The sequence below is a fragment of the Plectropomus leopardus genome, chromosome 22, assembly GCF_026936395.1.
Source record: "Plectropomus leopardus strain MGB_pleo_1.0 chromosome 22, ASM2693639v1, whole genome shotgun sequence".
Lineage (NCBI taxonomy): Eukaryota > Metazoa > Chordata > Actinopteri > Perciformes > Serranidae > Plectropomus > Plectropomus leopardus.
Genome location: NC_142197.1, coordinates 25,718,321 through 25,734,437, shown reverse-complemented (window position 1 = coordinate 25,734,437; position 16,117 = coordinate 25,718,321). Strand labels below are relative to the sequence as shown.

Below are 16,117 nucleotides of genomic sequence, written 5' to 3'. Positions count from 1 at the left end.
CATTGCCCAGCTTTGGGAACTTCCAACGTTGACTGTTAGAGCCAGTTGTGATGTGTTCCATAGACAAACAGGCAACCAGCGCTGCCCCCAGACTACCTCCTCCTGCTTTTTGATTCCTCTGCATGCCCTCCCTACACTTCAAACCCCATTTCTTAGTTTGTGCACCCCCTTTTTCCCCTCATACACCTCTCCCATTGCGGCCCACGATGGGACTGATTCTGACTTTCTTCTCTCCCTTGTTCTCTTCTCTGTTCATCCGATCACTTAGTCATCGCTCGGACCTTCAAGCAACTCCTCTGACCTCTCGTCCTCTTCCCCTGCACCACCCTTTCTCTTGTCTCCTGTCGTCATTGTCACCCCCTTCCTTTTGCTCCACATTTAAGGCGGCTTGTCTTAGAAATGTTGGACATGTATCCTCCCCTCCCTCTCTTTCTCATCTTCCTCCTCCATCCTAACGCAAGGGAATCATTGCTGACAAAGTGTGGCTGTTTGATATGGAAGACAGAAACTTCATCGGTGACAACATCAGAATTAAAATCCCCCCTTAACGTTCCCCCAACCTCATCCCATCCCCAGAACCCCCACACCTCTAACCATCTTTTTTTTTTTTTTACTTTTTTCACATGTTAGCCCTGTACCTCCTCCCCTCCCTCCCTACCTACTTGCCTATCTACCTACCGCTTCATTTTTATAAGCTCCACACTGATTCTGATCATTTCATTTATTTTGTTTTGTTCTTTTGTTTGCTCTGGGGGATTTATCATTTGTTTGGGGGATTAACACTCTAACAGGGATTTTGGCGCTTCTTCATCGCTTCTTGCTTCTTGGCTTTGGTTTTTTGCTCAAACGCCAAGAGGGGCTGAAGGTCTGGTCATTTGGGCTTCTCATTAACCTGCTGCTCACTGTTTGTCCCCTTGTCACTTGTGTTTTAGAGAAAGATGAGGCTGCAATTGAGAGCTCTGAGTTCAATGCCACGTCAGTAGCTGATGTGGACAAGCGGGTGAAACGGCGGCTACTTATGGGTAACTCTTTTCTTCCTCTTTCTATGTGTTGCCATGGCGCTTGTGCTTGTATCCCCGACTCCACTCCTCTCCGTTGCTCCTCGTCCTCTTCTCTCTGTCTTTATTTTGTTAATCTTTTTTTTTGTAAATCTTTGATGCCCACTGTGTCTCCCACAGTCAGTTTTGTTGCAACTGTATCTTGCGTGATGAAAACAAAGTAAAAGACGTCACTGTTTTCCTTTAAACTGGTCCTCCTTAACACTATCTACCAAATCTCTGGATGGCTCTAAGGTTTTCTCAATGACTAACATTTACTTTCCCAAATGTTTTGTGTTCCATCCCCTCATTTTTGATTCCTCATGTTGAAAAAATACCATACTACAAACACAAAATCCCTGATAAGGTCATGGACCCAACTAGCCCGATGATTGCTACCAGTACTTTGTGGGTTGCTATGAAAGTTTTGGAGAAAATTCCCAAAAGCTGAGTCCTCAGAAAGGGCTGTAAAGACAAGGGACACCAGTCCCATGACACCCTTGGAAATTCCAGTCCCTTCTAGTGAATCATTTCTTAGGCTTTGTGTGTAGACCAGTGTTGTAGTCAAGACCACCTAAACTAAGTAATCACCAAGACCAGATGGTATCAAGGCCAAGACAAGACCAACACTGGGCTTATGATCAAGTCAAGACCCCAGGAAGACTAGCTAATGTCTAAAAAACAGAAGCTAATGGAAATCTTAATAAACAAGCAAACCAAGAACGAGACAGGGCAAGACTGAGTCAAGCCTAAGATCAGAACAGTGTGAATCCAACACTGCATAACACAATCACTATTAAATGTGGCACTCCTGAAATTGATCTGAAAGATTCAAATTCCCATAAAAACACCCACAGTAAGCAAATAAAGATTCATCTTCATTCACCTCTAGCATGAGAAATGTCTTGAATAAATAATCAGAAAGCATTGCAGAAATGAATTTTATGTATGGGAATTTTCCTTTGTTTTCGATGGGCAAACATTTACAAACATGTAGGCGCTAAAAACAGCTTCACCATCTTTATTTAGTGCTCTTTTGCCAGCAATTTAGTGATGTCCCCACAGCTGTGGTCTTGAATGGTCTTAAAATGAAATCTTGAGTTCCCTTTGTCTGAATGATAAAAATGCATTTAGTCAGAGAAAAGACCTTCAAAAGGAGTTCTTGAGACCAAGATTGAGCTCAAGTACTACAACACTGGACACAGCTACCCCCTTTCCACTACATTAGCTCTGGCTCTTGAACCAGTACTGTTCAGGATTGATGGGACCATGGTGCTATCTAGTGAACCAGCCTGCATTGATTTGTCTTCTATGGTGGGCATTTTACCCAGAAAACTAGCATGTACCAAATATTATTGACAGCCCTGCAAAAGCTTTTTTGTCTGACACTTTCCCACTAGACTTCTCCACTGTTGCCTTCTCCATCCTCTCTCTCCAACCTGTAGAATATGGCACACCCACTGATGCCATCATGGTTCGCACATCAGGTCAAGAAAGCCCGTTATTTTTTTGGTTCTAGTTAACAACCAACTCTTTGGGTTTTGAACCAACTTAGTTTGGGTCGAAATTCAGTTTTGAACTAGGTGCAAGAACCACAACAGAGCGGGTTGCATGTTGGTGGAAAAGGGGTAACTGACCAAAAAGATTTTTGCTCCCAAAACTTTGATTTCTGAGAATTTTATCATCAGATATATCCTAAAATGACTTCATTATCTGCTCTTATGGTGGATATTCTCTAAGGGCTGTATGAAGCACTCAAGAACCTTTATCACCATATTTTAAGAAACCCAGCTCAAACCTGATCCAATCTGTTAATGGACTCTGTTCTGTTTCTGGCTATTGATGAAATGAGCTTTAACATTAAAAAAAGAAGAAGAAAAAACTGGAGGCACTGACTTGGTTTCTGAGGGACTGCATCCACCACTCCCTCCATTCAGATCCTTAGACCATATTTCAGTAAATTATTGAATGTTTTCTATATGACCAATCAGACTTACCCCAAATCAAGCGAATTTTTTAAACCAAACAGCTGCTTTCTCCTCTACTGTTTTGAATTTAAACTTTCTTTGATTTTCTAAGACAAAGGGTCCATCAGAAATCTGGTGTCCGGTACTCCAGTCTGTACATCATGTTCAGTACTTACTTTTCATTTCAGCAGGTTCTGGCCAGTGTGGAAGAAAAGTGGCGAATTTGATTTTCCTCCTCTCTTCCTATCTGATTCTCTTCTCCCTCAGTTATGTTTTACCTGAATGTAATTTATTTGATTCTCCCTCACTATTCACTAAACTCTGCTTCATCTCCTATTGTACCAGCACGTCACCTGTTCCGATGGTGCTCCACTTGCAACCATTAGCGTTCCAGGGCTGCCAATCTTACGTTTTGTATAATTCACTGAGAGTACACTGGGAAAAACTCCCACCAGGGATTCAAGTTTTTAATCCTGTTGTAATTCTTTCAAAAATATACCTTCACAATAGGATTCACCGCAGCAGCACCTCTGGCTTGTAATTCAGTGTGTTAAATACATTTTAGACTTAAAAACTGGTCTAAGGTTCAAGACATCTTACCATCAAGATGCCCTTCAGTCCAATACTGAGTAATTAGAACACGTTCTCATCTTAAGTCATCATATATAGCCGCTATGTCAGTGGACTTTCATGACCGCATATTACACGCCATCTCCTACCCATGTTCAGGGACACTACAACCGAAGTTGGGACAACAACAAAAGCATGTGGTCAGGATTCAGCAATAAAAGCCTGTGGTTAGGTCAAGAAAAATTTGATGTTTGACTCAACATTCATGGAAGTGAATGTTAAGCTCCTGGGAGAAAGTCAACTCACGCTCGCTGTATAGGGACTTAACAGTTCTTTATGTCATACTGTTTTAAACTTCCGCTGTCCTATCATACCACCGCAACAGGTGTCGTATGGCTGCATTATCAACCGGCACTGCCTGGTGGTGTACCATACTGCTATGAAAGGTAGCCCTCTGCATCTGTGTCTAATTCCAAAATCACAGATAAAGCGGCAATATTTGACAACTGCACATTTAGGAATGATCTGATGTTCTGCTGGTTGTTCCTTGATTTTAACCTCAGATAGAAACCACAGGACAAAGTTTGCAACAAAATAAAAAGTCTTTGTTTAAATTGGCTTGACTATTCAGCATACAGTTGGAGTGGTGATGCAGTTTGGATTTCATGGGAGCTGCAGGCCCACAGGCCCAGCAGGTACAGTGGGTTTGGTCCCTGGCTCACATCAAAGTGGTCTTCAGCAGAGACACTGCCCATTGAGACACTGAACTCCAAAGGGGTGCATGGCAGCCTGCTGCCATTGGTCTCTAAAATTTGTAAAGGTCTTCGGATATAATGTGCTAAATAAAAGCACATGCAATCCAAATAAGATCCCAAAAGTATTGGAATTCATGAACAAGATTAAAGGGACAGTTCATCTAAAAATCAAAAACCCACATTTTCCTCCCACCCGTAGTGCTGTTTATCAATTGAGATTGTTTTAGTGTGAGTGACAGAGTGTTGGAGATATCGGTCATAGAGATGTCTGCATTCTCTCCAATATAATAATAATAGATAATCCACAGACCTTGTTGTGAGCTGTTTCATGTAGGAGCTATTTTCTTTCTACTGAGCTACACCTGCCAAACAAATCACTGCTCAGAAGGAAGCCTGCATAGCACCAAAACAATTATGATTTCTAAACAGCATTACAGGTAAGAGGAAAAATATTTATTCTTTAATTTGGAGGAAACTGTCCCTTTAAACAGTAATTCATATCCTAACCCTAGTAAATAAACATTTAGTTTGTATGCGCCTCTGTCATGCCTATGTGCATGAACAAACATGTGCTTGCTGAGAGCATAGACGCCATCCCAGTGCTGCACTGGCACAGCCCAAACAGCATCAGTATGTTAGATTTGACACAGCTATCAGTTTGTCTGCTTCCTCTGACACGCAGTGCTCTTGTCTCTGCCCCCACTGCCATCACACTGCGCAGACAACGCACTGATCAACACAAATGGACGTGCTGCCGGTGCTCTAATGAAAAGGCGCTGCTGAGACAAGAGCAGGTGAGAGAAAGCACAGGAGCAAAACGAAAGGGAGTGAGAGAGGGCAAAGCAGAGTAGGAACATGGGCGATATGATGAAAAGTAATTCAAAGACATTTCATGATGTTGATATTGAAGAAAAAATCAGGAGCCAGCTGCAGGACACATGTGAGCAAAGTGTCAGAGACTCAGTGGTGCTACAGTGGCTGTGGCCCTGGATTCCAAATAAACCATCAGCCCTGGACAGATGGGGCTGAGCTGAGCGTTTGCGTGTGTGTGTGTGTGTGCGTGTGTGTGTGTGTGTGTGAGTATCCGTATAGTGTGATTACAGGCCAGAGCAGTGCTGACTGACAGCTGATTTAGGTGCCCATCAAGGGGCAGGAGGGGATCTTGTTGAGTGCTGAAAGGTGATCGTGGTGCTCTCACCTTTTTCCAACAGTGCTGTTACTTGGCCTGATGCTTCAGTATACACAGTGCACATGGTTTCCTCCCCAGCTTTAATCAATAGAACATGTGTCCTCTCACGGAAAGAGCAGTTTGCAGCGGTCAGCGTTTCCATGCAAGGAGTGTGACAGACGTGTGTATACAGACTGTCTTCCTTCTCCCTCCCCTGCCCCTTGCTGACACATTGTAATCCCTACGGAAGAAGTCGCCACCCTTAGTCAGTCTGCCAGAGTTGTGCTCAGCCTCCCTTTACCTTAAATCCTCTTATGTAGCCAGTTCCCTCTTTCTCCTTTCATATTGATTTCATCTAAAGTCAAAGCACACAAAGACTACTCTTTATCAACCACTTGGGTGTAATAAACCAATTCAGGCACCAGAAAAATGTTCGTATTGTACGTTTCTGCAGTCACTGATTCATTACATTTGTACATTATTTTGTAATGGATACAATGAAACTTTACATTTCACAACAGAATTTTCTCATACAACAAGTCTTATGATATCCTACAAATTAGAGTCTCAGAAATGGTATTACATTCTTAATTAAAAGTTATGAAATTAACGTAAAGTTACAGTGGTCAGGTTAGGTTTAAGAAAAGAATCCTGGTTAGGTATCTTTAGGGTTTAGACAAGGAAAGTTACTGGTGGGGTTTGGGAAAAGAAATAAGTTGAGGATATACCTTCAAATGACACAAAATTTACATAATTTCAAATCCAAGTCTCCTGGGGAAAGTCCTGTGTTTTGTGATCAATCCACCACCCCAACCTGCCTCTTAAGTGGACCGCTTGGGACTGTGTCCTTCTTTACTCCCATGGACATATTGCTTCCGTTATCACAGCCCTCTAAAATTTGTGGGTTTTGTGTTCAGACTTTGGGGCATTGCTGTCTGCTTTCAACTATGCTGTTGTTAAGCAGTGTATCCTTAAAAATGGTTTGTTTGATATCCTATGAAAGTAAACATACAACAATGCGTTTGATATCCTACGAAGTAGCACCCTATGAATAGCGTTACATCCTTAATATGTAGTTATGTAATTTACATAATCTCATGGAGATTAGGTTTAGGCGTGCAAAGTCACTGTGGTTAGATTTAGGAAGAGAAACATGGTGAGGGCGTACATTAAAATAACTAGTTAACTAGTTCACATGGTTTTGAACATGTGTCAAGGGAAAGTCCAGATATTGTGACCCTCCACCAACCCCAACTGCCTCCTCACGAGAACACTTAGGATTGCTCCCTTTTTTACTCCCATCATTGCATTAGTCACATGATGAATGATGCATGTATGAATTTGGGTGCATTTCTTCAGTCTCTTTCTACTTTAAACAAAAATTATTAGCTCAATTCTGAGACTGTTCTGCAAATAGTTTTCTAATAAATTACAAATATAGCAAATTCTGATCAACCCATATCAGTTTTAGAAGGCTTAAAACACTAAGTTCTGGTTATGCCCCACTCACTTCTGAATTAAACTCCACCCATTCCAAGTACAAGTATAGATCATTTAGTTGGTTGAACATATACAGATAGTGGTGGGACTATCTAATTGTGGTGATCCCGAATCGATACCACTCTCGTGTTTGTACTATAAACATGAGGCTACCACCAGGGGTCAGTTAGCTTAGCTTACCATCAAGTCTCTGTCCCAAGGTAACAAAATCAGCCTTACAGTGTTATTACTTTCTTGTTTAAGGTGTAAACTAACTAGCTGTAGCTTTACAGCAGATTTGCAGACTTGAATTAGTGGAAGCATGGTATGTTGTCAGGTTGCTAGTTAAATGCAAACTCAAAAAATGTTTTAATTTGTGAATGAGATGCATGTGTTTTGCAAATGTTGAGCTATTCTACTAATCTTTGCAAAAATTGATTATTGACCTCTGTGCGGGAATAAACATTGGATAACAACAATGTTTATTTTGGGTAGAGGAAACCTAAAAATCATAATCATGTTACCTTGGCACACAGCAGCTCATTTTTCTCAATTTTACCCCTCACATAGTGAGCAGTGGCCGCAGAAAGTACACCAGCATGTGTAGTGAAATAAATTTGGAAGAAATTTTGATCTTATTTTTCCCTTTTAAAAGGAAAAATTATTTTCAAGTTAATTAATCACCCAAGAATGATTAAACATGAAAAGGAATCTCTAAAGACCTTTAACTTGTACTGGACTTGTACTCAACCCCATTCCCTATGTCTTTTTGTTCATAGAACTTTTAAAAATTGGTCCAGTATTGAAAGACACTGTAGCCATGGCAAAACTGGCTACAGTGTAACCACTTCCAGTCCAACAAAAATGCTTGTCTTTGTAACTTATAGGCTCAGATTGTTTTTTTTGCAACTTTACCGAAAGAAGCCCACAGAGAAATCGTACATTTTTCTGTAACTTTCACTTGTTTCGCTCTATTTTGAGTCAGTGTCTTGCAAAGGAGAACTCTCATTCTGTAATCTCAGACTTTTTAATATTGTCACTAATATTGTCACTGTCCGCTAAATATTTAGCCATGACATTGAAAATCGTTCAGATAAAAGTAAGATATATCCCCTGTACTCCAACTTAAAGTACTAATGGCACTTCTCTTTCCAACATTCACTTGCGTTTCTACCGTTTTCTTCCCTCACACAATACAGATCGAAACAAGCAAGAGGTATAAAAAAATGTTTCATTTCTCCTTAGGGTCATTGCTGTAATATGAGACACTCATAGTAAAAATATGTGCCTGTCAGTTGCAAAAACCACCACTTATAATGGACAAAAAGGCACACCTGCCCAGAGCGGGCACACCAGCAGGTGTGCCAGGCTGGATTACACTGGCCGGGTCTGTCACATGATGCCCATGGGCCCAGAAAGACTTTTTCTCACTGACTTACATTAGGAAAAAACGCCTGTAAATCAGTCGATGAATTTTATGCGAACTTCAAAACTTCTGCAAAATGACTCATTTCACTATCAAGCTTTAATCCATTCACTTCCATAACATTTGGAAAATCTAACCACTGAAAGTCTAAAAAGAACCACAAGGGTAAAATGTGTGATAGCCATTTAAGCTAGGGAAGTTCTAAACTGGAAGTCAGTCGCTCCGCCGGGGGTAGTTACCTGCTTTGGCAAAGGGCACATGCTCAGTGGACCCCATGATGCGGAAGGTCAGAGTACTTCAATACTGCGGAAATAGTATATTAATGTTGTGTCCAGGTTTTCTTAATGCATCCACAGCTCGGAGTGGTTCCACTGTAGCCTGTATGGCCCTTGTTGGCTGCAGTGCTCTCTCTCAATACTGAAACAGTTTCAAAAATTGTTGTTCCAATGAGCCACTTCGACACAAAAACATAGGGGAGAAGATTCAGGTTAAAAAAAAAGATCCCCAAGAGTTCCCCTAATCCACAGTTTATTGGAATCCAACATTGGTGATTTCAGTGCTAATGAGAAAGAAGTTACATGCAGAAATATGCTCTGCCCCACACACACACACACACACACACACACACACACACACACACACACACACCCACACACACACACACACACACACGCACACACACCAGGCTAGGATAAAAGTATGCAGGGTGAGATGGAGGGTGTGGAGGCATGAATAGGGGGCTGAGGGGGTTACGAGGGGCTTGTCCAGCACATCAATCAGGCCTGGCGATGCGTCTGTGTTCCTGTGCTCAGTGTGGCCCCGGGGCTGGGCTGGGCGGGGCTTGGAGAGAGAGAGAGGGGCTCTGAGCAGGACTGTGCTCACCCTCACGTAATAATAGGGCCAACTGTACTTAGTATAAATCACTCCGACCCATAAACACCACCTCCACACACATCACGTCTGCTCACATGCACAGAGATTGGTATTGACTGTATACACCTGTGCAGGCACGCAGACCGCAAGTTATTAGTAACCTTACCAATACACATTCTCACACACACTCTTGGAGCCAAGCTGGGGAGTGAAGAGGGGACAGGGGGTCCTCTTTTGTACCCTACAGGGCTCATCAGACAGGCTGCCTGGATGATGGAGTGTCTCTCCTTCCAGCCTTCCTTCCTCTTTGCTGTTTTTCTATGAAAGTCCCTGCCTCGCTCTAAAAAACTTCTCCATTTTCAAATTAGAACTGATTTGCTATCTGGCCTTAGAGCTCGACCAGAGAGAGAACTCCACATGAAAAGGATTGCAAATGATGAACCCAGAGGTTTGACGGATAAACACAGCGAGGAACAAATGCCTGATAGAAAGCAGAGATTAAGCAAAGAAGCGGTGAGACTGATGTTGTTTGGAGCTGCATGAAGAAACACAAACAAATTGACAAATACCTTCCTGTTCCTTGATAGAAAGCATCAGCCATCCTGGCTCCAATGTGTTTGTGACCATGCATTGTGAAAGGCCATTATGCTAATGCCTTGACCTCTAGACGTGGATTTGTTTGCTAGCCTGAAAAGGCCTCTGCTATTTCCCTCTTCACTTCTCTCAGCCACACAATCTCACGGCCTTTTAATTAAATTGGAAAAGCTGCCAAAGAGGAGGGGAACATCCACCATTTACATGTTGCTGTTGTCCGCAAAAAAGCCTTTGAATTCTAAATGTCAACTTTCATTCATTTATTTTACGATGCTGTTTGAGATTTAAACATTTGGGTTTTAAAGGGGGAGTTTAGAGGCCCGAGAGCTACAGAAATGTCTTTAAGGGGTAATTTGGTTTTTCTGGAATGAAATTGTATGAGGTACCGACACGTTCTCATCCCAAGTCAACACATGTTGCTGCTTCACAGTCGACTTCTGACTCTACATATAACACTGTAGGACTCCTTTTGCTCTTTATGTTTCGGGATGCCGCTAGCGTGATGTCAGCACAAGCACATGATGGGATTATGCTTCAGGTGGTTATATTAAAACATCACATTCATACAAGAAGCTAACACTGACTCCTGCTGGAAAGTCCAGTTGGACCCATCCATTATCAGTCTTTCCTGCCCTTTAGGTGCTCTGCACTTCTAACGTTACGTTGTCATTGGCAGTGTTTCAGCATGACACCATCCTGCCACATTTCATGTGCTCTCAAGTCATTCCACCCATGCGCCTATCTTGCAGATGAGGCAGGTGCCATGTGGCCGTCCACTGGCATATAATCACACTGCAACCAGTTCTTTGTGGCTGCATTCTCAGCTGGTGCTATTCAGCAGTGTTTCCTGCAAACGTGAAAGGTGGCTTTTGGCATCACCATCTTACTCTGGGAGCACTGTAAAAGCGGCAGTATTTTACGAGTTCGGAATGAGAATGGGCTGGAGGTACTTATCCTAACTTAGTGTTGCCAACTGGAGGTGTCATTTGGCACGCACAGAATTTGGAGAAGCAGGTAGGAGTCCGACATGAAAGTTAAGTAATGTACTGCTTTAAATGAGGCCCTCAATAGTCAATAACAGTTTAAGTGTACGCTAAATTTAGAGTATTTTCCCTGCTTTACCTCATTGCACACAGCAGTTTCCCACAGGGAACTGAAGTTGTTATATTGCTCTCTTTAAAGTCGGACTCTGTAGTGAAAACTAGTAATTTAACAGGAGCTGCTGGTTTACCATTGCCTCCAGTACCAGTAACCATTGCCAGTAAGTTAATTTGTATTACTGTGTGATTTTGGCAAAGTGGATTAGTTTGGAGTCCCCAAAGTCACACAATAACACAAACAAACAAACCAACACATTCTCATCTGAAGTGGTGGTTAGGATTTGGCAGCAAAAGCATGTGGCAACCAAAGCCACACATCAACAAAAGCACATGGTTAGGTTAAGGAAACAAAAGCTAGTGGTTAGATATAGAAAAGAACATCATAGTTTGCATTCATACGGGAAGCAAACAGCAGACCCATCCACCACCTCAACCTGCCCCCTTACAGACCATTCAGGACCACCTCCTTGTTTGCTCCTGTCAGCACATTGATCATGTGATGGCAGCTTTACAAAATATGTGGGCTGTATTTTGGTGTATTGCTTTTTGTAGGAAAATGTAGGAACAGTGCATGAGGCTAGCCTGGTCTCAAAGATGCTGTGGTGAACATTTGGTTAACCTTTGAGAACAGAAACAACTCAGCTGTTGTCAGTGATAGATCTGTTTTGGCTTAAAACACCCACATTGGGGTTAGGGTTAAACAACTGGTTTTGTTATTTCTTTGTCTCAAACTGTGGTCTGCAGCTTGGCAGGTGTTCCGGCTAGCCCTTTATGGACCTTCCAGCTCCATTTATTGCGTTGTTACTGTCAACGTTTCAACATGACACCATCCAACAGCATATCATACGGCTGCAACAGGTGCCATCTGGCTGCACTATGAAGTGATGCTGCTTGTCCACGTATCTTACGGCCACACCATGAATCATGCTGCCATGAAATATCGCTTTTGGCATCAGTGTCTAATGATGAAATCACCTATCAAGCAGCAGTATTTGATGACTTTGAAATAATAATGGGCTAGAGTAACTGATTAAGGCAGCGATAGACCAACAGTTTCTGTATTTCTCTGAAGCTGTTAATGGTTAATTGCTGTCTGACAAAATATAAAGCAAAGAAATGACATAGTAAAACTGCTTTAGGTTGCTAAAATTCTTTTTTTGCTGCTGGCCCCCTTCCACAGCAGTACATTGCTTAGCTTCTGTTTCTGCACCCCTTCACTTCTCCAGTTTCGGGGTGTGCTGACAGCCATCCACTTTAGATTATACACTCACCATGAATAAGTACCTCATACAACCCCACTTTAAAAAATCCCAAACGATCCCTTTAACTTTCACCTCATTCACACAGCAGCAATATGTAGGACTTTCTGTGGAATTACTGAAGTCAAACCCACCAAAGGCTGAACAGTCACTAACTGAAACTTCCTTATTAGGTATAGTTTCATTGAATCCCTTTCAACAAACATGAGTCAAAGTCAAAGTTCAGCCTCCTCAGCACTTCTCCAGGCCTGTCGGGAAAGTGTGTGCTGAGCTTTGCTAAAGCAACAGCAGCCGGGCAGGTGAGCTAGAGTTACCATGAGCTTGTGTTTGCTTTGGGATCAGCTCAGGCAATATCCACAAGTCCCAGCAAACCTTTATCTGCGCCACATACAAGAACATTTTTCTGGAGTCAAATACGAGTGTGTTCTAGACTTACAGCACTCGACCCTGAACTAACTTTATTTTTCTATCTGCTCACATTAACCCCGTCTTTTTCTTTGTGTTAACTGATTTCTTGTCATGTTTGGAAACAGGAGCAACCTCTGGGCCAAAGAGTTCACCTTCCTCTATCAGCACAGTGTCATGTGTTTTTATCTTGTAATGATCCCCAGCTGCCATTGATAAACAAATCCTGACTTTCTGTGTGTACAAACACTTTATTTACCTGGATATAAGATGTCTCTACTAGTGAAAACTGTGATGTAATTTCTTCATCTATATGTTGACAAAGCTCCATGACAATACATAATATCCTACTATGCTGTCTTTTGTGTATTTTTCAACCGCATGAAACTTTGTCTCAACCCATATCACTTCTGTTTCATGCTGTTTTTGAAGCAGGGGTCACATTTTAACACCCCCTTATTCTCTGTCTCTTTCTCCACCTCTGTCCCGCCATCTGCAGAGACCTGTGCCGTCAACAACGGCGGCTGCGACAGGACGTGTAAAGACACAGCCACAGGGGTGCGCTGCAGCTGCCCTGTGGGATTCACTCTGCAGCCCGATGGCAAAACCTGCAAAGGTTAGTAAATCTGTGTGTGTGAGGGCTGCTGTATGGTCTGTGGTGTCCAGCTGCTGCTCACTGAGCACTCAGTGTATGCAGAGGTGCACCTGAGCCTGCTTCGGCTGCTGTCTGAGTGATCCAGAGCCAAACCAGATCCCAGCAATCCGCTTCACTACCAGCTGCACAGTGCTCCAGTTGCGGTCACTGCCACTGCTGCAATTTGTTGTTGTTGACTTTGCCGCTGAGCATTTCTTGACTTCCACCAGCCCGGCGCTTGACGTCAATGATAGTGGACCGAGGAGAAAGCTGCTGCAGCATGCACTTTAACATCCCAAATATGTTATTTTATTGTTTTGTATAAACAAATAGCCCGATTGAACGAGGCTGACCAGAGGGTTCTACAGGCAGAGGTGCTTTATTCAAGCAGCACTGACAGGGTTTGGTTACATTTGGTTACAATGATATATTAAAAAAAAATTTGTACATCCATATGTCCTACTCTCGTAAAGGCAATAACCAGAGAACGCCTTTAGTAAATTTCTTCAAATTTGGCAGAAGCGTCCACTTGGACTCAATGAGGAACTGATGAGAATTTTGTGATTAAAGGTCAAGGTCACTGTGACCCAACATCCATCTTATTTGCATGATATATTTCAAGAACAACTTGAGGAAATTTCTTCAGATTTGATGCAAACATCCACTTGGACTCAACAATGAGCTGATTAGATCTTGGTTGTCATAGGTTAAAGATCAAGGTCACCGTGACTTCCTCTGTTTCATTCTTGTCAACGTGATATTTCAAAAGCTCTAGGGATTTTTCTCATTCAAATTTGGCACAAACATGCACATAGATTCAACAATGAACTGATTAGAATTCGAGGGAGTTTTTTCAAATTTGGTACAATCATTCACTTTGACTCAGCGCTGAACTGACAAGATCTTCATAGTCAAAGTTCAAGGTCACTGTGACCTTGCATCTGTCTGATGCTTGTTAATGCAATATCTTAAGAATCACTTAACCTAACAATTGACAGATTAGAATTTAGCAGTCATTGATCAAGGTCACTGTTACTTTGTGTCTGTCTCATTCTTGTGAGCATGATATCTCTCGATATTTTATTGAATTTGCACAAACAACTACTTGAATTTAAAGATGCAATTAAACAAATTTGGTGGTCAAAGGTAAAGGTCACCTCACAAAACATGTTAATGGCCAAAACCCAAGAATGTATTCACTAATTATGACAACATCTCACACAAGTGTCAAATAGGATATAATGATGAGGTGACAAATTACACAAAAGGTGTACAAAAGGTATACAAAAGGTCAAAGGTCAGCTTCACTGTGACATCATAATTTTCTGCATAAATACTTTTCAGGCTCAACATCATATCTCAGGGACAGAAGGGGAGACATTTCGTCAGATACTGAATTGGTGACGCCAATGTTTAAACTGTGCTGATGTAGAGATCTTCTGTGCTGTTAGGGGGAAGTTGGGTGTGAAGCATCCATGTTTTTACAGACATGGATGGAAACTGTAATAGATGGGACAAAGTTTGCAATCCTTGCTCCCTGCAAACATGCATGTTAATATGCAGTTGAAATTTCAGTACAATATTTGCTCTTTTGTTATCTGTTCTCCATTGCTTGATAAGATATCACAGTTCAGGCATTCAATAAGCAACTTCATACTAAAACAACAGTAACGTTGGATGATTTGATTAACTCAGACTCCTGAAACCTCATATTAGCCTCAGATAAAGTTTTGTCTGCATTTTTGCACAATGAGAGGACTGTGCATTTCATCTCACATCAGTGCATTTGGAGGGAAAAGCTTCTGTAGGCAGAAATCTGGAAAGGCAAAAAAACAAAACAAAAAAAATACCTAGCTGATTTGCAAGTACACCTTCCTCTGGCATCTTTCTCATCTCTATTCTTTGCCCCTCCCGCTAGATAACCAAGGCCATACGCACATGCTTCATACAGTAGCTGTGTGCAGTAGCAGTGTTTTGATTTATTTCATCTTACTTCATTGAAGAGCTGCCTGCAGACGGAGCTTCTGTCAGCATCTACTGCAGCTCTGTGTAACGGCAGAAACAAAAAAGGTTGCTGATACAGCAGGGAGTCATGGCGCTCTGGTCTCTGGGGTTTGCACTGGCTGGTTTCGGGTAGTTGTGGCTGTTCTGGAGCTGCTGCCTGCTCTCTTCCTGTTAAGTTGGTCTGTAGCTGTGGGGAGCTAAGCATAAGACATGCTGTGATTGGAGGCTCTAGCTAATGTTAGCTTCATAAATATGAACTCAAAGCTGCAGCCGTGAATGTTTCAATGAGCAGAAGGCTAAACTATTACCACATTTTCCCTCATCTCTGAAACACTTAGCTGATATTGCTGAGTGTTTTATTCAGCCTGTTTTATTCTGAAGTTGTCAAATACTGCCGCTTTTGAAGTGGTTTTGGTGTGAGATCCTGACGCTAATGGGGGAATGATTCCAGCAAGCTGTATGTATCTCAATGTTCGTTCTGACACCTTGGCCCGGCAATTGAAAAATGTTGAACCTGTTCATCAAGCAAATCAGAATAAAATGCATTTGCATCTCTATGGCTTGGATAGTTTTGACACATATTTGATTTCTATACTTTGATTCACATGGGCGTGTACAGTGGATATTCTCTGAGTCATGTTTGTTTGGTAAGACTACCTGTAGAAGCAGCACATTCCTCTGCCACATGTGCATGTGTGGTGGTTGATGGTTAGACCTCCTCTGCTTTCCCTCTCTGATGGAGAGATGGAGCAGTGGTGCACATGTGAGCAACATAGTTAAGGAGACAAGAGAGTCTTTACAGCAACAAGGTGCAGGTCATGTGACAGCAGAATGACTCTTTGAGTG

The 16,117-nt window shown here is 42.1% G+C and overlaps 1 protein-coding gene across 2 annotated transcripts in view; it reads left to right on the top strand.

Moving 5' to 3' along the window:
• The window catches only part of scube1 (signal peptide, CUB domain, EGF-like 1), a 153,640-nt gene that overhangs the window by 94,175 nt on the left and 43,348 nt on the right, over nt 1–16,117 (top strand). The window contains exons 7-8 of one of the 2 annotated variants that reach the window (XM_042511140.2): nt 933–1,022; nt 13,133–13,249. In XM_042511140.2, coding sequence (XP_042367074.1) covers nt 933–1,022; nt 13,133–13,249 — 207 coding nt within the window. The remainder of the gene's footprint in view (nt 1–932; nt 1,023–13,132; nt 13,250–16,117) is intronic. The other variant, XM_042511141.2, reaches the window with a different exon arrangement.